Genomic DNA, 22,957 nt, shown 5'->3' with positions numbered 1-22,957 from the left:
ACTTTTTAACTGACAGACTACATGTCACAGTTCCCACATAATTAAGCTCCAGGGGAGCCCTAAACACTGTGAAGCAACTGACATGTCTTTTTTTTTTTTTTTTTTGCATGTATTCTAGCCTCTTCATTTGAGAGGTACTCATATAAAGCAGCAGTAAGGAGGTGTCAGAATGCAAAAGACCAGCTCTCCATAGAATTTAAAACCACTTTGCAGCTTGCATATCACGGCTGATATGCTGTGATTGAGCAGACATAACTTGCTGGTATCACAAAGAGTCCCTTTTGCCAAAAAGTTCATGGCCCAAGTGATGAAGGAAAGATACTTGAAGGTTTCAGTTGCTATTTTTATCCATTTTGGCTTTGGACAAATCCTAATTGTCCTTAAAATTAAGCACAGGGTCCTAAGCAAATGTACAGCTATCTCAGCAGGGCTTTTTTATTTTGGCAGGCAGTGTTCTAGCAGTTTGTCATCCACAAGTGGTGTCTGTATTCTGCACCTGTTACCCAGGCTTTCCTAAATCCTTGGGTTGATGTGTGTCCAGCAGGTTAGCACAGGGAAGGATCCCTTTTCTCACAGATTTCTACTGCAGCTGATTTTTGTATCACTCACATCTTCCTCTTGTCTGCAGACAAGGGAAGGCCAAGCTCATTCTGCAGGTACATTTTTGCAGTGCAGTTCATAGAAGACAAATAGAGGTGACATTACTACTGAGCTACATTATGGGTTATTTGCTGAGAAAAAAAAAGTGGTGAGAAAAGGTGGTTTGAAGCTGCAGAGTCCTTACAAAAGAGCATACAAAATCCCATTTATTTCTCCCTTTTCAACCCCAATGGAAACTCTTGGCCAGGGAGATGTATCCTCAATCAGCCAGGTTTGGGTTCTTGAGCCTTGATTCCCCTGCCTTGGTTCTCAGTAAACAAAGGGACATTTAGGCTGAACAAAGGGACGTTCAGTCCTCTAACTCCTTTCACACTCTAACTTTCTTTACAAGCCTATGCCATGCAAATTTTTAGGCCAGGTCGATAGCTATCTCTCTCTTTTTTCTCCCTTTTCTAGAAACAAGTACAGGCCAAATATCATGTAGTATTGCCTTAAGTATTGCAAATATGTGAGTTGGTGCAGGTTGTCTGTGCTGTTTAAAGTGTTCTTGAGGAAAGAATAGGTCCGTGGTACAGAAAATACCTCAGGTCATGCAGGATACCGGTGTCATCCTGTGCTCTCTACATAGATGCAAGCCATGGCTGCAATGTAAATGAGACTGGCATCTATGCATTATTTATGATAGAAAAGGTGCTTAAGTGAGGTGATCCACAGTACCAGTCTGTCATGGCTACATTTTTCACAATTCTTTTTCTCTTTTAGTGTTCTGCCTCCTTTAAGGAAAGATTCGAGTGTAAGGACTTGTCATCTTCAAAGTCCAGATGCTTTTGCCATATATTTCTGGAAAAAATTCCTTGCCTTTTTGTAAGCTGGGTCTTTGGAGCTTTATCCACTTAAGGAGATCTGGATTCAAACCCTAATCAGGTCATGAATGAAAATAGAGTAGGTGAGGGGAAGACACTTGAGGATTTATAATCATATGCAATCTTTCTTATAATAAGACTTAAACAAATCCTTCTGGATACCCAGAGGAATTCTCAGCTTTCACTAGATATTGACTTAAGTATCCTGAAAGGATCAGCTTTTCCAACATTTCAGGCTCCTTCCATCATGAATTAGTTGCCGTTTGCTTCCCTCTCCTCCTTTCCTCCCTCTCTCCAGCGTCCTTATTCACAGCACCGAGCCACTGCACAGTTTGGCAGTCTTTGCACAGAGATCAGAACTGAAATTATGTGAGCATAACAGGTCACAGCTGAGGTGTTCAGGCTGTGGGGGAAGCTTCCACAGCTCCTTATGTACACTGTGCCTACCTTGCTAAAGCTGTTGCTGTTAGTCACCCACTTGGATGAGCAATAACCTCACTGTCAAGTTTTAGGCTAGATAAAAAGAAGCAACTGCTCTGGGATTCTCAGCTGGAACAGCAGCAAGTGCAACATCTCATCAGTTATAATTGTTCATAACAATGGAATTTAAAAATGGCTCAGCTTCAAATTCTCTGTGTTCAGTTGCTATGTCGAAACAGGTTTGCTCAACTTAAAAAGTGAGGCTACAGGAATTTGATGGTTCCACAGGTATAAAAATACAAGATTTCGATTTTGTGTGATGAATATATGATACATGGCAGCTCGTTAGAAGTGTGTCAGCAATGATACCTCAAAATCAGGGAAGGAACTGAGGAAATGATGTGGCAGCCTTGCTGGAGATACAGAAGGGGAGTGAAGATTTGTATAAACAGAATATGGGAACTGATGAGATCTTCAGTTTATTCCCTGGGATAGAGGAGGCAAATGTGGCAGTGGTGTCACAAGACTCCCAGAGCTGTGGGTATGTCAGCTCTGTCTCCTCTCTGAAACTCTGCCAGGACATGATGAGACAAGTACTGTTAATTGCCTTGATGTGTAAGAGCCCCGCCAGAGCCCATGGTGCCAGGCCTCGTTCAGAAGGAAAAAAAACAGAGTAGTCTGTTCCCAAGAGACATAAACATCATGCTTTTCTGCCTGAAAAGTTACATTTGACATATTAAATCACCAAGGTAGATTTACCTTGGCAGAACATTCTTCCTGATGACATATTCCTTAGCCTGTATTATCTAATGAGATCAGCCAACATTTGGCGTGGCTGACAAAAGATTAAATTGTTGATAAAGAGCTGAAAAATTAAATATGATTCAGGCCTCCTTACCATCATTACAGATTCAGAAAGAGCCAAGATAGAGAAGTATTTCCAGGCCACTGTGGTGAGAGTCATTCCTTCCTTACCTTTGAAGATCTCCAAACATGTGAAAGTTGTGTTGCTCTCGCTTCCTTTCTGCAACTGATAACTTTGTGAAATTGTTAAGTAAGAGCCATCATATGTTTCCTATGAGCCTTCTAGGCCCTTGTCTTTCTCAGATGAGAACCTGGCACTTCCCCTCGGCTGCAGTGATCTGATTCTTCATGCAGTTTTTTTGCTTATCCAAGGTACTCCTCTTTTGGATCAGTAGCGGTAAGAGTCGCAGCAACTCCCCTTGTGAAGGAGGAGAGACACAGATGACACTAGCTCCCCATGGTGCTTGCTTGAGGCATTAAGGACACAGACTGCCTTACCCAGCACCCCACTGGCAAAAATCACAGAAGGCTGCACCCAAAATTCTGTCTTTACTGTATTTTCCCTCTTGGTACATGCTTGGTGCAACCAATTCCCATTTTAAGGTTCTGTTCTCCATTCCCTGGGGCTAACTCTTTCTTCAGAAGAAAACTGAAGGAGCTGCTGTTCACAAGGCAAATCCAGCCACCAGGGCTTATGAATTCATGCATGGGATTACTCTCATGGGCCAGAAAGTGTTCCCACCTCCTGCAGAAAGCTCAGCAGAGTCTGGTGTAGCATCCCTGGAGCATCCACCCCCTCTTTAAGGCTCCAAAGGACCTGGCTGCCAAGACAGCAGCAGGGATTAGCACTGCTCAGGAGCTGACTGAAAAGCAGTCTGAGAACTCCCAGCTGCCCATAGGTAGATGGCTCAGAGAGCTGTGGGCAAAATTTAAATACTTTCCTCCTCTTTTCATCCTTTAGTGAAACTATTTCTTAGCAATCATCTGTGAAGAGAGCCTGTACAATGGCATTGCTGCCCAGTCATGTTTCTTGTCCCTTCATAGCATAAAGTAATGCTTAAAATGATAAAGTAATTCTTTGTTTCTAAAAGTAAAAAGTAATTCTTTGTTTCTACATTCAGAAAGTTAATGCCATATGAAAACAGAAAATTAATGATTTTTCTTTTCCTCTGGGCCTGATGCAGATAAAAAAACCAGAATGGCATTGTGTGGATGGATTTTATGGATAAACTTTTAATTTGATTCGCAGTCTGGTAGTCAGAAAAGTAGCTTGTTTCTCTTTGGGTAATTATTAAATGAATCTGCTTCTGTATAAATTGGTCTTCCAGATCTGCTATGCTCTGAAATCTCTCCCTCAGAGTAGCAGCCTCTGTGGGAGGGGAGAATCTGCCTTAGTTAAGATCTAAGCAATTTTATGCTTTGCTTCTGCCTCTGTCTTTCTTACACAGCTCAGTGCTGGGCTTTCAGTGGGTGAGAGCCTCTGCCCAGCTCTGTGTGTACCTCCTGCCACCCTTGTCTGAACCCCCTTTCTCCACTGCTGGAAGGCATCCTGCAATAGCAACCCAAATCCTGGCCCCACCAGGTGCACTTGTTTTCAAATGAAGGCAAACCATCTGGGAATTACATTGCAAGGGCTGTCTACAAGCATAACCCTTGTTCTAAGTCATGTCTTTTCAGTAAGGCTGAGAAAGTCCTTCTGTGACTAGTGAATGTGATTTGCAGTGTTAAGAAGAAAAATAAAAGCAACAAGCTGCCAGGTGATGACTTACTGACCTTGTTTTGAAACAAGCACCCCAAAAGCCAATAAGCCCTCAAGTGAAGCAGGGGTGATACTTTTTCTGACAGCTGAAGCCCTGTGCAGAAGGGTTTGCAAGTGTCTGTTCATCTACAGATAGGGAGGAGAGGCATAAGGTGAGAAGAATGAGCCCATCCTTGTTAATCTGTACCTGCCAATGCACACCCATGGCACCCTGAGGGCAGGCCTCATCCCCTGAGGCTGTTCAGCCCCCCCATTTCTTTGCATGCTCCCTCTCTCCTTACTAATTAGAGTGGGATTACTTGCTCACTGGTCTGCAGTGCTTACTTGTGGGCTCAGGAGTATTTTCTGATCTCTAAAACATGAATAATAGCAGAGAAAAATTAGTACTAAGATAAATTCCTCAGTGATGGAGGATGCTGCTTAGGAATATATGACTTCTTGAGATGCAGGCTTAGCCTTCCAATGGAGAGAAGACAAAAGAGAGAAATAATGTGGTCACAGAGCTGAGAAGCCACCAAGGGTCTAACACAGTGAAGCCCTCTCAGCTGGCTAATGAGATCCATGGCTTATTGCATTTAAGTAGGTGGAATTTTAATAATTTCATTGCTGGTCACAACCCCTGCATTGCATTTTTGATCTCTGTAATCTCTTTTCTATTGTTGTGTTCAAGTGCATCTTAAAATGCAGATCAATTACTTTGGTGAAAATTGGAATGAACTAAAATTTATAGTTTTAAAAAGTAACCAATTTGACACATAATAAGCAGCTAGCTTGACAGGCTTAACAATAAAATGTTGCTAAGACATCAGTGTGGAAGAAGAGACCTTGTATTAGGTTTCTGACAGCTGGATTCACATTTACAGATTTCAGAAACTAAACAGCTTTATAAAAAGCATTATAATTTCTGTAGAACAAAGAAATATTGCTTCCACTGCTCATCTATGCCAACAAGGAACGGTTTTCAATGCTTTCTCTCAAGTCCTTAAAAACTTTTTTCTTTCCTTTCAAGAAGTCAATAGATTTTGAATAAACATTATGCTAGACAGAGCTACTAGAAGACTAGTAAAAATGTTTTCTAAAGCTGAGCTGAATTTCTTAAAACTACAATTTTTTTAAAATTTTTAAATTGCACTCCTGATCCCCAAATGGTTTATGGTATGACATTAATTCACTGAAAACCTTAGCAGCAAAACATTTGGAATTACAATGATGGTGGTGGTGTGATAATGCCCCACATTTATCTGATTCCTTAATTTCTGGAGTGTTTGTGCAAGGCTGAGGAAACCTCTGCCTGCAGGAGATTAAACCCAAATATGTGAGGGCAGTGCATTGGAGTGGAGTTTCTCCAGTAGCTACTGCTGATCCTGTTCTCCTCCAAGTAACCTTGCTGTAAATGAGCTTCCTCTGTAAACTAGCCCCCTAGGAGAGGGATAAACCTGCTGATGAGGGTCAGAGGGTCCCCTCTCTGCAGATGGCGGTATCAACATACGAGGTTCAACAATTCTAATAGGAAGGGATGAACTTCCTTCTAAAGGGCTTGTCTCAAAATGCCCTCTAACCCCTCATCTCAGGTACTTGCCTGGGCTGGAGAAGACCCAGAATAGAGTTCACTTTCTGTCAGACTCCTAGTGGTTCCAGTTCAATTGCCCATACAGTTAATTGTGTTTACAAGCTGGAACGGTCCCTTCCCACCATGACTGATGATCTGGTAAATAATGATCTGGGAAGTGGCAATGAGGATTCTGTTCCCTCTAGCACAAGGGGCAAACAAACCCAACACTATCACAGCGTGGGTGATTTCCCCAAGCATTGAGTATCCCTACTGATATTTTTATTTTAGTTCATCACTAAGGTATAGAAGAAACTCAGATTTTATTTTGCTTCCTTTTCTTATGAGTACCCACAAATGGAATATGTAATTTTTTTTTTGAATGGAAGGTCTTATGTAACATTTTTATGTGTTTGTAAAATCCTTTGATTTGGATTTGATGGATTTGAAGAAATCTGTTTCATCCTTTTTTAAGAGGATTAGACTGACACATTTAATTTAATTTGATCTAGACCTACAGCCTCAAATTACTGTGGTTCAGATACTGAACACTGAAAAAGCACTCTGTTGTGGTACTATTTCAGTCCTCTTCTGTTCACGTAGCAGGGTGCGAATGTCAAAGTCTGAGAAGTCCCTGATTGATTTGGAAATACTCTTGTCTCTGTAGTCAGTCAGTATTTTGTGTAGTGGGGGGCAGTGTTGTCCTCACACTGGCATTTACATGTGGATTGGGAATACTGCATCTCAGATGAAGAGTGTATCAACACCTGCCCAGATTGGGCATTTCCTAGGTAATAAAGCAATTTCCATGTAAGTTATTTTGCAATACTAGTATTCTCAAATTGACAGACAAATGGCATATGAGAGACAGGACTCTGTAATTTAGCAGAGAGCAGTAGTGAGTGAGATTTTCTGTGAATTGTGCATACAGTGTGAATATATGTAGAGAATCACATTTATCAGTTGGTTTTTCAAAACCTGAATGAAAAGTTGGCATCATTGTTTTAGAATAAATACTTATTCTACTCCAATTGAAAGAACAGCTCAATTACAGTATGTTTATCTGTGTAGATTTTGTATGATTTCTACTCAAGTGCTTTCTGGTGGAGCCATAAATGTCAGTGTTCCTTTCTTTCTCCTTCAGTACCAATCTCTCCCTTACACTATTGCCCTGCACATTGTACATTGTTGCTCATCACAGTGAATCTCAGCTGTAGAAGATGAAAACCCAAAAAGATCATGTCTTTAAAATCTGGGCAGAGTAGGCATTTTGGGTACTGTAGTTTTCTGAGGTGCTTACAGGAATACTTTTTTTAATAAACAGTTGTATTATCCTAAGTGCATGGAGGTTGTACTAAACTTTGGCTCCTTCTTTTAACAGGCTGTGAAAGAAGAAACGTCTTTTGTAAATCCCAGTAAGACCTCCACTCTGCAGGACCCTAATGTAAGGTCTGTTGCTTCTTGTCTGTAGGGGAAGCAAAAAATTAATGTATGATGTAATGAGGCATTTCCCAAACATTATTTCAACTTGTTGTTACAGTTTAATTTGTTCATCTCCAGGTTGCTGTGTAAAGTTCACCATGCAATGACCTGAGGAGAAGGTGGCTGTCAGAACAGTGCTTATTTTATACATATATATATCAGATATAGTTTAAGAATTGGTAAAAGCTCAGCTTTAAAGATCAGGCTGAGTGTATCTGTTTGAATAAATGGCAGAAGCTCTGGGTAAGAAATTGGGTCTAGAGACAATCTTAGAAAAGCTTATATAAAAATAAGTCAGTTTTCATTACTTTTCTATCAGAAACATGCTAAATATCCAAACTGGAATATCCCTGTGTCTGCATTTTCCTGATTTGTGCAAGGTCTTTTCTTCACAGAAGAAGAGGCATTTGGTATACAGTCTTCAGAAAAATGGCTCATTTGCAGACAGTAGTTACTACTTTTGATTGTACTTTTCTTCTGTTAATAGAGGATAATAGTCTTTTTTTATAGGAGTGGCCATTTTGAAGAGGCATATTAATTGTAAACATTATTTGAGTGGCACAATATGCTGTCTTCCAGCAGGTGATTAGAGAAGAGGTTACAGCAGGAGCATTTGGAAATCGCCTGCCTCTATGGGTCTGGTAGTTCCATCACTTTGAACACCTGCAGTGTTGAAATCCGAGGGGAGAGTTTGAGGGAAAAATGTTGTGGATTTACAGCATGGCTGTTAAGCAGCTAATTACACCAGTGTGTCTGTTTTTATATGTTCATATATATGTAATATACATATGTACTGAAGCACTAGTCAACTCATGATTTTATTTTATAACTTTTGGGTGGTAATTCTTGCAAGAGAAAACAGACATTTAATCACCTTATAGAAAAGTCTGGTTAAGGGGCATAATGAATTATATTTGAAAAATTAAGTCATTCTGAACTCAAAAATTAACACTTACAGTTGGGAAAATTTGTCAATGTTTATTTCAGATGTGTATTTTCCCTACAGTGGGATAAATCTGCTCTAGACTTCAAAAACCACTTCATTCAGAAGTTCCCTTCTGATCAGATTCGGCTAGCAGAGTTGCTGTGTTTGCTTAATGAAAGCAGCTTCCTAGAGAAGAATGGTGGGGATGGTTGACAGTGCTGAGGCAGGAGGAGACACGAGAGGCGATGCTGTTGCCTCCTATGGCAGCGCCTGGCTTGCTTGCAGTGCAGCTGTGATTCCCAGTTTCCCAGTCTCTTATCTTGGGATACCCTGCAGAGCTGAAATGTCTCACCTGATAGGTCATGATTTTCTCATTTGTTTGTCCAAAACGCTTTAAAGTCTGTTTGATATTTAGAATCACCCATTTTTCTTCTGTGTCATTGCTCTTCTTAGACCTGCACTAAACTTTCTTGAGAAATTCTTTTCTTTCTTAAGCAAACTCATCACACACACTGCACAGTGACCTATTTCTTGTTTAATTGAAATGGGTTTCCCATGTTGTCTCTGCCAGAGCACTTTGTTGGTTTGCTGTCACTTCCAGAAGCAGTTCAGGAGGATCTAATTTGTATATCCCTGTGTGATTGGGAATGTGGCTACAGACTTGTTTTCCTTAATCACTTCTGCTGCTGAACTTCTGCATAACATCTGTAGAAAAGCCTTTTTTACTCCACATTTTGGAATAGGTTCTCTCCTGGTGCATCATGTTGAACTGCAAATGAGTGGTGTGTTTTGTAAAGTGCTTTTTAGTAAAGTACTATTCAGCATGAGGTAAGGTTGGTAACCTGCCTGCAAAGCAAATTTCACTGTTTTCTTTCACACACATCTAAGCCTATAAAATTGTAAAAGTCACATTGGAGTTCTTGGTAGGCAGCGTTCTAGTGTATATTTGTCTAATATTTATTTTTATCTGTGTTATGTCAAGCATCATTTCCTCTAGAGTGAGTTGTACCAGATGAAATGGTATTCTTTTATTGCTGTGTCCTGAAGGTGCACATATACAAATAATCAATGCTCAGGGATAGACCAGTTTTAAGGGATAGACCAATTTTAACATTCAAAATTTGGAGAAAAATGCAAAATAAATCCAGTGTCTAACCATTTTATTTCTCCTTCAAGCAGCTACCATTTCTGCAGGGCTCTGTCCACCTCTGCAGCCAGCCAGCATGTGATCTATTTTCCAATAACTCTCTATAACCTCTGTCTTGTGGAATTTGATGGACGTAAATGAGCCTGTGCTCTGCTAGGAATTGCATCTGAGTAGAGCCAAGGGTTAGTTCATACTGGGAGACAAATTGTCTGGGAGCTTTTCTCTTCTCTTTAGCAGAGACAAGCAAAACAACCCTTGGTAAAAAACCCTTCCACATGGAATATATATTTTTTCCCTGCAAGTACTCATGAAGCCATTTCTGCAAACAACACCTCTGTGAATGTTTGAGGACTCTGTTTGCCAAAATATTTTGCTGGTTGAAACCAGTAGCTGTCGCAGCTTTTTAACAATACTCCGCTCTTTTCATGTGAGGGGTTTATAGCAGGGACAATGACTTTGTGTATTTTTCACACTGATAACTGTACAAAACACTACAAAATTCTTTGTTTTTTCCAAACCCAAGACACAGGGAAATTCATTCAGGCCTGCTAGTAAGCAAACATATGCAGTTTTGAACAGTAACTGAAGCATGAATTGTTCATATTAATAGGGAACTAGAGGGTGACAGAGAAGGGCAGTAGTGCTTGTTTGATTAAAAAAACTGTGCTCTCTCTGCTACCATTTTGTCTGCTCTTCCATTGCCATTCTGAATATTACACTTTTAATGAATTAACTGCTTGGATATGGTCTGTAATCTCCCATAGCAATTATTTTAACATCTGCCATGACAGACTCAATTTGGCTAACAATTGCTATAGCTCTTTGTAGAATTAGTTCTGGTTCAACTAGTAATTACTCATATGTCTGTGTGGTATAGCCACTTTTCCTGCAAGTCAGTCTCCAGTAATTTTCTTGGGCATGGCCTCAGGATAATGTTGTACTATGCAAAGTTGTCATGTATCAGGCAGTTTATCCACCTGTTTTCTGTGTCTTCTGGCAAACTCCAAACACTTCTTTATGTAAGTAATTTTAAATATGAGGAAGGAGGAATCAGAGCTGAAGCTGATATAGCACTAATTTTTCAGCTTTCATGAGGGGAAACCCTGTTAAATTTGCTCTGTCATTTGGTGAACAGGCTGGAATTGCAAGGTTGTCTCCTGATCTTGCTGTTAATAGGTAATCTGTACACACCAGATTAGGCTGCAGAAGGATATGGGATCACATCAGACTGCAGTCCTCTCTCACTCCCTGCTTCTGGAGAGTAGTCCTGCATCTTTTTGTAGGTTTTCCTCCTCTGGATAGGACTTTTTTTTCCTCCCAGACTGTTTCAAGTGCTGGTTCCAACATTAAACAATGAAAAAGCTGGTGACTCAGTAACTCAATACATGCTGCAGCCTTCTAGCTTACATCCTCTTTAATCCTCAATTACACTATGAATCGGGACATAGTTGTACATTCACTTTGGTGACCCTACTTCTTTGCAGATGACCTGTAACAGAGCTGCAGATCTGGACAGTGGCTACAGGGAAGCTGGATGGTTGCCTGAGCTGGATCCATCTGGGCTGCATGTGACAGAGTTCTCAGCTGAACAAAGTCAAATGAGAGCAGCTAACAGGAGGGGAATTTCTCTAGCGGGTTAAATAGGAGAGCCATGAGTTACCTTGATAAGACAGGAATCCTCCAAAGAGGAGTCAAACCTTTCTTTATTACAAGTCTGTTGTAACAGATCTGAAAGCACACATATTTTCTCCAATACCAAAGTAATATGTGCTCTAGAACTACATACTAGTCACTACATAGCTGGGCTGTATGCATTTTGGACAAGGCAGAAGAAAACATTGGTTTTTGGGAGAAGTAATACCTGGGAAAAAAGTGTTATTTGTGTATTTTCTGTCTTTTTTTACTTTTTTGTTTTGCTTTTTTTTTCTTTTTATACTGCCTGTGTTGAATCAAGAAGAGATACAGTTAGTTTGCAGTTACCACTTCACATGGTGAGTCATGCTTTGTTAAGGCATGTAGTAAAAATGTGTTTGTGTCAACACTGGGTTAGTTTGGAATTTGTAAGGGCAGTAATTTTGCTAGGATTTTTAATAGTACTTCTTTTGGGATGTAGACCCCAAGTGTACAAGGGAAGAAGTGATCATGTCCGTCCTTTTAAAGGCCAATAAGAGGAATTCATCTTACAACACAGCTAGAAAACCCTTTCTAACAGATCAGTTTCTTCTTTAGTATTGCAAAAGGACCTGTCATGGTGGCAAATGATCCAGAAGGGATTATGAGGAAGCAGCAGAAGTATTTTCTCATCTGTTAGAGAATTCCTTACACTCAGGTATCTGTCTCTGTGTCCAGATGGAAGTGTTGAGGGAGAAGTGTTTTGCGAGAATTTGCTGATTACATATCTAATTTAATTCACATTTGAGATTATTGATTGTTCTTATAGTTTTCATAAGGCTCTCATCACCTGTCTCTACCAACTACCAATGTATTTGATTCTTTTAGCCTTGAAAGATAAGGGTTCCAGCTGTCTGCCAGAAACAATGAAGGAAGTATAGTGAAGGAACTAAAGTGTTGTGCAAAATGGAAAAATGAAAAATGTAGTCAGCAGCTTTCCTATCACCTCTGGTCACACTTTCCTCTTGATCAGGGGCACATCCCACATTCTGATTTGGGATGTGGAGGTTTCTGTCCTGCAGTGTATAAAGGGAATGGGAATTGCAAAATCACCTTTTCACTTTTTTATTAACCTCACCCATTTCTTAGTAAGGGGATGGATGCTAGAAAGATAAACTTGTGAACTTTCTTTGCAGAAATTTATTGCCAAATTGCCAGCCTGCCTAATTTATTAAATATAACGAATATATGGCTAACCACAGATCCCCATGAAGAGAATTTGTTTTCTTAGTCAAATCTTTGCCATAGAGAAGCACCAGCTGTACAATTTCCCCAGTGCCTGTACATTATTTTCTCCTGAAAACTCTTTGAATTATTGGGTTTTTTTCCAGCTATGACCACCTGGATAATCCCATAGCATGGATACCTGTGTGCATGTGCATGCAGGCTCACACATACAAATTTGGACTGCATTTAAGATAGAGGTCTGCACTTTTTCTTATTTTGTTTTCTTCTTCAAACGTGTTTGAATGCAAGCCCAGGTATAATTCTGCTGTACTTGCTTAAGGAATTCCAGAGTTAAGAATTACACCAAAATAGTTCAGATATTAAGAATGGCTACTACTTAGGACAAAGCAAAATACTGTCTGTCTTTGGGCATAGCTTGTTTGCCAAAGTAAATTTTCATCTTGGGATAAGTCCAACAGTAGAAATGTCCAAAGTTTAACAAGTTGGGTAAACAACTGAAGTAAAATTTGTAAGACAGGAATTACCTAGCAACAGGATTTGCTGGTAATATACACTTTTCTTCATGTTCATGTGCTGCTCAGGAAAGCTTAGATTTGATATGTTTGGTACATGTAAACACTAACGCCTGCTTCATCTCCCACATGTTAGTCTTCATTTTATGAGGGCTCGAGGCAGGACTGTCACCAACTCTAGATCAAGTCAGCCATTAATTTGTCTATCTGAATTTTGAAAACCTCCAAATACAGGATGGAGATTAGACAGCCTCTTACTCAAAATAGTGATCAAAAGTGTAAATATAAGTTCAGTTGTCAGTCAGGAGCCCTCTTCAGCTGAAGCCCTCAAGTTGGCTGGTCAGTTATTACTGTTCCTGTTGCTGTTGCCATTTGCTGTCATGCACCATGTGGTACATTTATGCATTGCAATATTTATTTCCCTTAAAATATGCTTTTGAGTTACTGCCAGCTTTGGCAGGCTTTATATCCCACATGGTTCAGGATTTGTCTGTGGATTTCCTTCTGTTTAGACCAACTGCTGCATCACCCTTTGTTGATCCTTGTTATCCAAATTATCTCATCTTTCATAGGATTGCAAATAGCAATATTCTTCTTATGTGGGAGTAGGTATAAGCACCAGCTGGTGCTTTGTGCATTCATTTATTCTAATTTTCTTTGTAAATCTTCCCATCCAAAACCAAATTACGCCATTACATTGAGACTAATTACATTAGGAGCTGCTCAACACGTAACGTAAAATTAAATGTTATCTCGTAGAGCTTGATGATGCTGCGCACCAGAAAAGAGGGGTGGAAAACATTAAATTATATCAAGTTTTGCGTGGTGCAGGTGAATCAGGAGAAGTGATCTCAGGCACTCTTCTGAATGCCTACTGCAGAGTAAGCTTTGCTCATACAGATTGTCAGAATGTGATCAACCTGCTGTGCCTCTGGGGTGCACTGGGCTTTGAGTCTGGCTGCCTTTCAATTTATGGGAAAATGTCTGATGCCTTTTGTGACTGAAGTGATACTTCTAAAATATAACTTCCCTGTGTCATCAAGGAAGGAGTGTCTCTCAAAGTAATGTCTACAGTCTTGTGCTTTTGCCTCTATTCTCACCTGCACAAACTATATTAACATTTAAATTGTTATCTTTTGCTCTGTGAGCTGACGTCCTGCTGACATACCTCAGTCTTAACCTGAACCATGTTTTTCAAAGAACTCTGGCTCTCTGCAGATGTTCTCAAAATATGACTGTATAAGCAAGGTGCAAAGTGTAGTGATGTTTGCCTAATCTGTACACAATTCAATGTGAAACTAGGATATCAGTATCTGTTTTTATATTATACCTCCAGTGAATGTCAGGGTAGCTTTTATGTGACCTGATATCTCACCTGCATGATTATGGGCAGCTGGTTTCCCCAAGTTGAAGACTTCAGTTCCCTGGAAAACTACATATATCCAAAAAAACTTTCAGGAAGTTCAAAACTGAAGCTGATCAAGAATTATGTGCTTAGTCTTAACTGGCATGAATTTCAGTAAATTCAAGCAGGCTGCTTTTTCTTAAACTCAGAATGGAGTTAACTCTGTGAGGCAGAGTCTGAAATATTACATTTAAATATCTCATTCTAAATATATTGTGAAATATTCTAGGTAAACTAAAATCATTATTTCTGCTGGCTTCTTCCTAAGAAATTTGAATTGCTTTTGCAAAGCTCCTTTTCTCATTCAGTCTTTACCTTAAGAAATGATTATAAAGAATCATTCTCCAACTGAAAAATTTCAACCAACATTTCCAAAAATAAAGCAAATATCTGGATACAGATCACCCTGGCCTCAGTCCAGGGACAGGTTAATGGATCTACTGCTCTAGCTTTTTGCAGGAACCTCACGCAGTAATTTCTGCATCAAAGTCATAACTTCAAGCTGAACTCTTGGATAGCCTTTGCATGCCAGTCTGCATTAAAGATTGCAGATAGCACACCTAGGTATGTTCTTTGACTTCATTCTGAGTCTTAAAGACCTCTTTGACCTGCTGCCTGAAGCCAAATGCTGATGAATTGTTTGTAATTGTATTCTTAACCTCCAAACTACAAAGAAGGGAGCAGTACTCAGACCTTTCAGATGAGGTTAATCTAATGAAATGCCCCACTAGAGGTGCATTTCTTTGGCTCTGTCCTGTGTCCCCTAAACTGTGCCTAGGCTCTTTGGAAAGCACAGAATTCATAATGGTCCTCCTGGCTGCTGTGAGGACAGGTAGGATTTGCAGCTCAGTTTGACCTTAGATACCAGATGTTGAACTCCTACATTACCCTGAGCTGTAAGAGAAGAGCAGCTCCTGTATCATCATTATCTATCTGCTGGACCACAGGGGCACCGTACTTTTGTCTAGACTGCACATAATTTTCATTGCAAGGGCAATGGAGGGGGTGGAATTTTTTCCTTTACAAGAAGCAGAACTCAATTTGTGAGTAAGAAAAGCACATAAGCTGTACCAGGGATCTTTGTTATACATCTGCAGTCTATAGGGAGGTAAAGAGAAGAAAAAAACTTTATTCAGAAAATTTGATATGGGCAGTAGCTTTAAAATGTCCATGCAATGTTTTGAAGAGCTAACCTGTCTTCTGAGAAAAGCTACCTTATCAAAGTGAAAAAGAACATATTGTTTCTTAACTTCAGATGACCTCTGGAAAAGAAATGTGTGAAATCCTTAGAGCATAGGCTTAGGAAAGATTTGAGTGTTTGTCTGTGTTTGCTTAACTTGTTAGGCTGTGTCTTTGATATACAAGAGAATGCATCTATCAAATATTTTTCCTTTTCCTTCCTTTCTTGCTTATGCTTCCCAAGTTTTGATGATCATGTTCCCTCTCAAAGGGAATTCTGCAGCCAAAATCAGCCTCTGGGGCTTTTTTTTTCCTTTTCCATGAGTCAGCATCTGAAAGGAGGTTAGCTTTCATGCAGCTGCTGTATCCTTGTAATCGTGGGGTTTTTATCCTCCATCTCTTGGCATCAGTTTGGGAAGACACAGGGAGAGGGATTGTTCCAGATGACAAAATAGACACAAAGAGAAGAAAAGAGGATAAACCCTGTTAAAGACAAGTCCAGGAAGTGTGTTCCCCCAGTAGACTTTGGTAGTCTTAAAATCCCGAACTGGATCCTCCAAGTTAAGAGAAGTTAATTAATGCCATTCAGTTTATCACATGGACAATCATTTTATCCCACATAGCCCAATTGCCACGTTTCAAACAAGCATGGAGGTCTGCCCAGAGCCACCCAAGCATGGGACAAGGAAGCCATGGCACACAAATGGGTGCTGCAGAAGCAGTGTAGCCTCAGCCCTGCAATCTGAGCCAAGGTGAGGTGGGACACCTTGAGTCCCTCAGCATGAGCACATGCATTCCACCCCCAAGGAAGGTTCAAGGTAAACCAGCATACATCTGTGGTCACTCGAAATGTTCCACAGGGTATTTTTTTTTTTTTTTTTTTGTGTGTGCAGTTTTGGTTTCAGTTGCCCCCTTGGCTGGTAGTGTAAGAACAAAACAGATTCCTTGGGTTTGTGGGGGATCTCTCTCTGGGTCATGTTTGTGTGGCTGCGCAGGCTTGTGGAACAGGCTGAAGCTAGTTCAGGAGAGTGTGCTGGCTGTGGCTCAGGAGGGTGCTGGGGCTCTCAGTGCACAGGCAGTTTCTGATGACCTGCCACTGCATGCTGACATTCGTGGTTGTTATTGTCATTCTCACCAGGAAGCGACAGATTTTTACGTAAGGTGCCAGGTCGTTAAGTAACTCTGTCTTGGTTCAGTACCTTCATTTGTATGCTGTAGTGGTTGGGTACTGTTAAAGGAAAAAGGTTTCTGAATTAATGACATTGAAAAAGAGTCTTCTAAAGGAACTGTAATACACTGTACATTTTCATTTTAATTCTGACTCCCACTGATCCTTTAACACTTTCGTTTTTCCTCAAGCTGTATACTCTGTACAGGACTAACGTGGTTTATATGGCTGTGTAATTTATATAGGACTACAAACTTGAAGTGGTGATATCTGCACATAATCACTCTATTTAAGTAATTGAAATAATTACAGGGTTTCTCTTCAAAAATCATATCTTTCCATATAAGAACTCTGGCTGTAGAAATCAAAGGACAGTAACAGAAGTTATTCTGCTGCTTTTTCTTTAATATCAATGAGATTTTTTAAAAGAATTTCTATGATATTAAAAGCCTGCCATTTTTAAAACACAGATTGGGTACTGGGTTGAACAAGCTGAGCACTTCTTGCATCTAATTGCTGTTGAGAGAGTAGCAACAGTTTTAAGCAGGTTCAGACTGAGGAAGAGTGAAGATTAAACAGGAGCTGTCGTGGAATTTTTAGTGTGGTGTGGAAAGAGGTAACCTAGCAAGGTTTTAATGAGGGCAAAATTGCAGCTCTGCAGTTTGTAGGACTAGTCTAACATTTCATCTTGTGCTAATGGCCTCTTGGGTAGAGGCTCTGCCACAGCTCCTTTTCGTCTGGGGGTAACTTCAATTTACATCCTAGCTAACCTGCAGCTTCTCAAAATGTGCAATAAAAGGTGCTTGTCTCTTTCCCAGAGGCCTGATAAATATCAGGGGAAAGGTAGTTGCTGCCACCAGCCTTTCATAATGGGAAAGAAGATTTTGCTTTTAAAATGGTATTTATTTTGCAACATAAGTGAGTGGAATACTTTACTCATGTGGTATGAAACATAAGTAAAGTTTATCTGAGTAATTACAATGGCTGAAAAAGGAGTAGGTGTGTCTAATGTTTACTTGACTTTTTTTTCCTTCTTGAAAATCTGCAGCATTCAAAGGAAAATAATAAGTTTTTCATCTTTCTATTGGATTAGAGAGTAGGTGCTGTTTCTATCTCGAACATTTTATTTACAGTTGAGTGAAATTTTTCATGTTAAACATTTTTTCAACATTAATTCAGACTTAGTATTTTAAAATTTTTCATATGTATAAGTGAGTTTTATAACTTGCTTTGAAATAATTGTAAACTGCTTTAGTTACAAAATTGCACTATGTCTTTTCAAACAAAAATTTGATTGTGACAATTGAAATAACTGCTTCAAAAGCCCCACCTCTTCCTCTTTTTTTTTCTTAAATTACAAACCACAGTATTCCAAAGGAGATACACAGGCTTTGTAAAATGAAACATAAAAAAAGAACTGAAATTACCACTTTAAATTTTCCTTTTTGTGAAAGTATCTGACTGACTTACATCACAGGTTATAATGTTGTCCTGAGAAACCCATGAACTGGAAATAGATTTGTAACCAGCTTTCCTATTCAACACTTTGCTGTTTTTTGAACCCCTTCATAGCATTAGTTCATCACTTGCTATTATTTTGAGGAAATGTTATTCAACTCATGTAGTTTATACAACTCTGTTTATTTCCACTCTCATTGAATGAGTGAAAAGGATTAAAAATTGTAAGGTACCCTCTTACAAAATTATTGGAAAGTTGTAAGGACCACTCATACAGAGCAAGAATATCAGCTAATATATTTGAGCTGAAAATTATTACAGTCGTTTACACCCCTTCAGAATTTGATTTTCTGTTGTTTAATGTGTCTTAACATATTTATCCTGCTTATGTCAGACTTCAATTGGAAATCATTTTGGGTAAATGGAACAAGTACTTTTTCTCAGTAGCCAAAAGCTACCTTGTCTTCCAAGCTGAAGTCTGACTTGATCAAAACGATCTTGGGAGCTTTCATAATGATGTTGATTCACAGATTTTCTGGTCAGATATATTGAATTCAAGACTAAAATAGATGATTTGGGCTTTTTTCTGCCCCCCCCCCCCTTTGCTTATCTTCCCCTTATTTGTGAGCCTAATAGCCTAACAAACTCAGCAAAAGGTCTTCAGATCTGGCTGGCTTGTTCTGCAATTATGTCATTGAGAAATCTGTGATAAAAATGGCTGACTCTGAAATTTGAACTGGGGAAAGGAAATAGATCTGATATAGATATCTTGCTGCTATCTATACCAACTTCTTGAAATTGATGGGAATAAATAGCAGGTAAATAATTGACAAAAGTTGTTTTATGAGAAGTGGAGCTAGTAATCAGGTTTATGATGTATTTATGCCCTTTGTACTTTAATATTTTCCACTGTTCCATCTTATGCTCTGTGACCTCTCCAAAGACCAACAAACATTTAGGAAAACTGAATCTATAACCTGAAGGCTGTGCCATCTCAGTAGGTTCTGTTGTAGCTTGACATCAGGTTCAGAAGTTATCAAAGAGAGTTAGCAAAGCTTAAAACACACAGGGGCATCAGAGGGATTTGCAATAGTGAAAATTAAACATGCGTATCTTATTAAGGCTTTAGAAGGCTAATACAATGTGAGTAGACTAGAAAAACTTTTGCCATTTGTGAAATGTACCTCAGTGCATGTGCAGTCCCATCAGCAATCAGTAGGGCTGCTCAAGTTACTAATTTAGAATCTGACTTCAGATTAGATGGCAGAATACCATTTCACAAATTTTTAAACAGACTTTCAAATTATTTTTTAATGTTTGGCATATTTATTATATTTATAGTACACATGTAGTGTATTTAATCTTAAGCTGTTGCTTCAAATAAAAGCAGTATTTAAAATGTTTCATGTGTCTTCATGCCCCTCAAGCTCATGGTTGAAATAGTTTCCTCCCAAGGTCATGAGGTCTTTTATTTAGTATTTATGATTTTTTTATTGAAGCCTGAGTTAATTCTACTGATATATGGTTAAGGAGAAGATTCTTTCATGTGGACCTCCTCATTGCTATATCTTTTCTTTGCTGAAGCTCTGCAGATGTTTTTCACAATAATGACCATCTGAAACACATCTGAGTTTTGCTTTTTTCTAGCAAGTTGGAAAAAATTTGATCATTTTTCTGGATCATATCCATTAGTTCATTTCCCTTGAGCTGCTCTTTCAACTGTGGAAGGATAATGTTTAATTTCAAATAAAAATATTTTAAGCAGAACAGGTTTCACAACTCATAAAATAGTTTTTGTTAAACATATGCTTTGTAAAAATATTTCTGACGTGACTAAACTGCTGGTCTGTTATTAAAATGTGGTATTTTGGAAACAGTGGCAGTTCCACATGGTCTTTCACATAGATTCTGTGTTTGTATCCAGTGGCTGCTTCTGTAAATTGGTATGCCCAGCAAAAGAGGGTGAGTTCACACATCCTTTTCTGTACACACACACACACACACACACTGGCCAGTGAACTATAAATGGAACAAAAGGATGAACTCCAATGGGCACTTGCCACTTTGCAAGATAAGTAAGTGTTGATGAGTTAGAACTTTGGTGATATGCCTGAAGTAGTTTAAATAGAGCCTGTATGACATATTTTTTTCTTGCTATTTTTAGAAGTCCAGCTCCAGTGAGACCTGAAACCACACCAACAACTGTCCCTACAGAAAAGCAGGAGGTTAAAGCTCCCCGTGTGAGGAAGTTAACGAGGCAGTACAGTTTGTGAGTAACATACAGCATTATCTTTGTGGTTTTGCCTACTACAGCTGAAAATGATGGGGATGCTAATTATTGCTCTAGCTGTGCCTTCTGAAAGGCATGAGTGCAATTACATGATAATGATCTTATACCGATACCATTCCTTTCATCACTGAAAATCTTCATGCTTTTAATACAAAATTAATTTGCCTTTCTTATGCAGTGGCTAACCCTTTGAATTGCAGGCCATCCACCTTTTCCAAAGCTTATGGGTTAGGAATTAAAAACCTCTTTACCACATAAAATGTCAAAGACCTGGTGTGAGCTGGAACAAGCTGCTCTGTTGGCTTCATTACAACTCCATTTTCAAAATGAGGAAAACATTCTTTAGTTGTTGGGGCATCAAGCTGTGCTGTGAGCCATTCCCTCTCAGAGAGTGCACCCTTCCTCTCTGTGATTTGTCACATGAGGAAATTGCTGAGCCTGCTACAGCTACAGGCAGCAAAACAAATTCTCTTAGTCCTGGAAAGAGGGATCTGTGCCTAGAGGGCTTTGGCATCCCATTTACAGATAATTCATTCCGCTTGAAAGTCTCTAGACATGTGAGGTACTGAGCAGAAGTGAAAGTCAGTGTTGATTTGTCCTGCCATGAAAAGACAGACAAGGCTACCAGAAATTAAGGGGGAAGAGGGATAATGTCAGCATAAACTTATTAGTACAAGAATACCAATGCCATAATAAAGAAAAACATATGTATGCTCTCTGTGTGGAATGGCAACTGTTAGTCCATCCAGGATTTCAACATTCTAATATCAGTAGATATATTTTTTGTCTCTTCAAAAGGATTCTAATAAACATCCATATGTTGGGGTTTTTTGTTTCACTGTTGTAATGATCTGCATTACCAAAACTGAAAAATTATTTAGGACAAGAAACAGAACAACTAGTCAAATTGAAGCTAGGAGGAAAATGAGTTATTAGCCAAATTGGTATTTGTCCAAGAGGCCAAGACTGGTATGTGGAAACACACAATCACTTTTTGATTGATGAGGTTGTGATTAACAGTTTTGAACATGTCTTGCTCCCATGTGGATTTTCAGTTGTCCAGTATAAGGTGTGAGGAACAGCAGATGTACACATCTAACCAGAGGTGTCACCTATGCTGTGGCCATGTGTAGGGCCAAGAACTCCTTAGTGAAAAATATGGGCTGTATTTTTTTTCTTTTTTTAAACTCAAATTCTGTTCAATTTAAATTATCTAGTATCTGGAATGCAAATATGGGAAATGTGAAGAAACTGAGAAGGATTATTGTGAAAGTAATACAGTGAAGGCCATTTCTCAGTCTTACAGCTAGTGTGCTGATAGCTTGATGGATGATAAATCAACCCTAACTCCTATTTTTCCACTTCCGTATACACCAGAGGAACTTAGAAAGAGTGGGGAGGGTGCCAGTGAATTCCTGCTGAGAGTGGAGAGCAAGGACTGGGAAAATGTCATCTACATGTTTCTGAAAGAGATTAACTAGGTCAACAGCTTAGCTCTGGGCTTGTTACGTTAATAAAATGTCTATTCAACAGGTCCAAAAGATTTCACAATTTCTTTCCAGCATAAACCCTGTGTACTGTGTATGCTATAGTGCTGAATTCTATCCTTAACCAGAATGAATAAAAAATGAATTTTGAAAAAGATAATATTAATCACCAAAATTTTACATCATCATTAAAAAACATTGCTAGACAACCCAGCATAAGGTTGTGTAACCTGCACGTCATGTAGTTTTGAAGTTTTTTGTGTTGTCCAGGCATGCTGCCTTCAAGTGGCACTAAATCAAGTGTAGTTCTGTTCTGGAAGTATCTGGCAAGGCAGATACATGCAGTCAAGCTGGCATGGCAGGCTTCTGTGCACTGTGAGTACCTAATTGGTAGTTAAAATTAGTGCTGTTTTATGAGCAGAAGTAATTTTTCTCATTATTTTTCGCTGTGCATTAAGCTGTCAATCATTAGTCTTTCCTTTGCACACATCATTCCCAGTAATAAGGCTTCCGTAGGCCAAATTATGACTCTGTTTACCTCCATCCAATTGCAATTACCAACTGGAAACATCCTGACTCAGGGATGACTGATCCCAGTGATCTGTAGTCAATAGATTTCTGCAATAGAAAATTAAGGTGTAACATTTTTTACTGGCTTTCAGTTCAGCTTGACGGCCTAAAGCCCAGGGGAAGTGCGCAACCTCATCTTAAACAATTTTTTTTTCTCTGTAAATTGAATAAATGGGATAGGAAAAAGATACCCTCACAAGAATGTTTTTAAAGAGACCCTTTTTGGAGTCAATCAAATTCCTTTAAATACAGTTTGAAAAAAGAAGCATGGACTGGGTCCATAATGGGTGTCAAACCTACCGTTGTCTGAAGCCAATGAAGCAGTCAGATCCATGGATGGATGTCACCATATCTGTTCTTATCAATGCTGCCAGCCTCCATAGAAAAGAATAAACATTAAAGCGGAGTAATATCTAGACAGTTCATTCATGCATATATACATAATCCATAGAAATGCTACTTGCACCTAATAACCATAAG

The 22,957-nt window shown here is 39.2% G+C and overlaps 1 protein-coding gene across 3 annotated transcripts in view; it reads left to right on the top strand.

Moving 5' to 3' along the window:
* Positions 1 to 22,957, top strand: part of EPB41L4B (erythrocyte membrane protein band 4.1 like 4B) — a 168,554-nt gene that overhangs the window by 114,805 nt on the left and 30,792 nt on the right. For all 3 annotated transcript variants that reach the window (XM_038163979.1, XM_038163991.1, XM_038163969.1), the window contains exons 19-20: positions 7,377 to 7,444; positions 20,295 to 20,399. In XM_038163979.1, coding sequence (XP_038019907.1) covers positions 7,377 to 7,444; positions 20,295 to 20,399 — 173 coding nt within the window. The remainder of the gene's footprint in view (positions 1 to 7,376; positions 7,445 to 20,294; positions 20,400 to 22,957) is intronic.

Source organism: Motacilla alba, chromosome 2 (assembly GCF_015832195.1).
Source record: "Motacilla alba alba isolate MOTALB_02 chromosome 2, Motacilla_alba_V1.0_pri, whole genome shotgun sequence".
Lineage (NCBI taxonomy): Eukaryota > Metazoa > Chordata > Aves > Passeriformes > Motacillidae > Motacilla > Motacilla alba.
The sequence above is the reverse complement of the archived record's forward strand: the minus strand, read 5'-3'. Positions and strand labels throughout refer to the sequence as shown.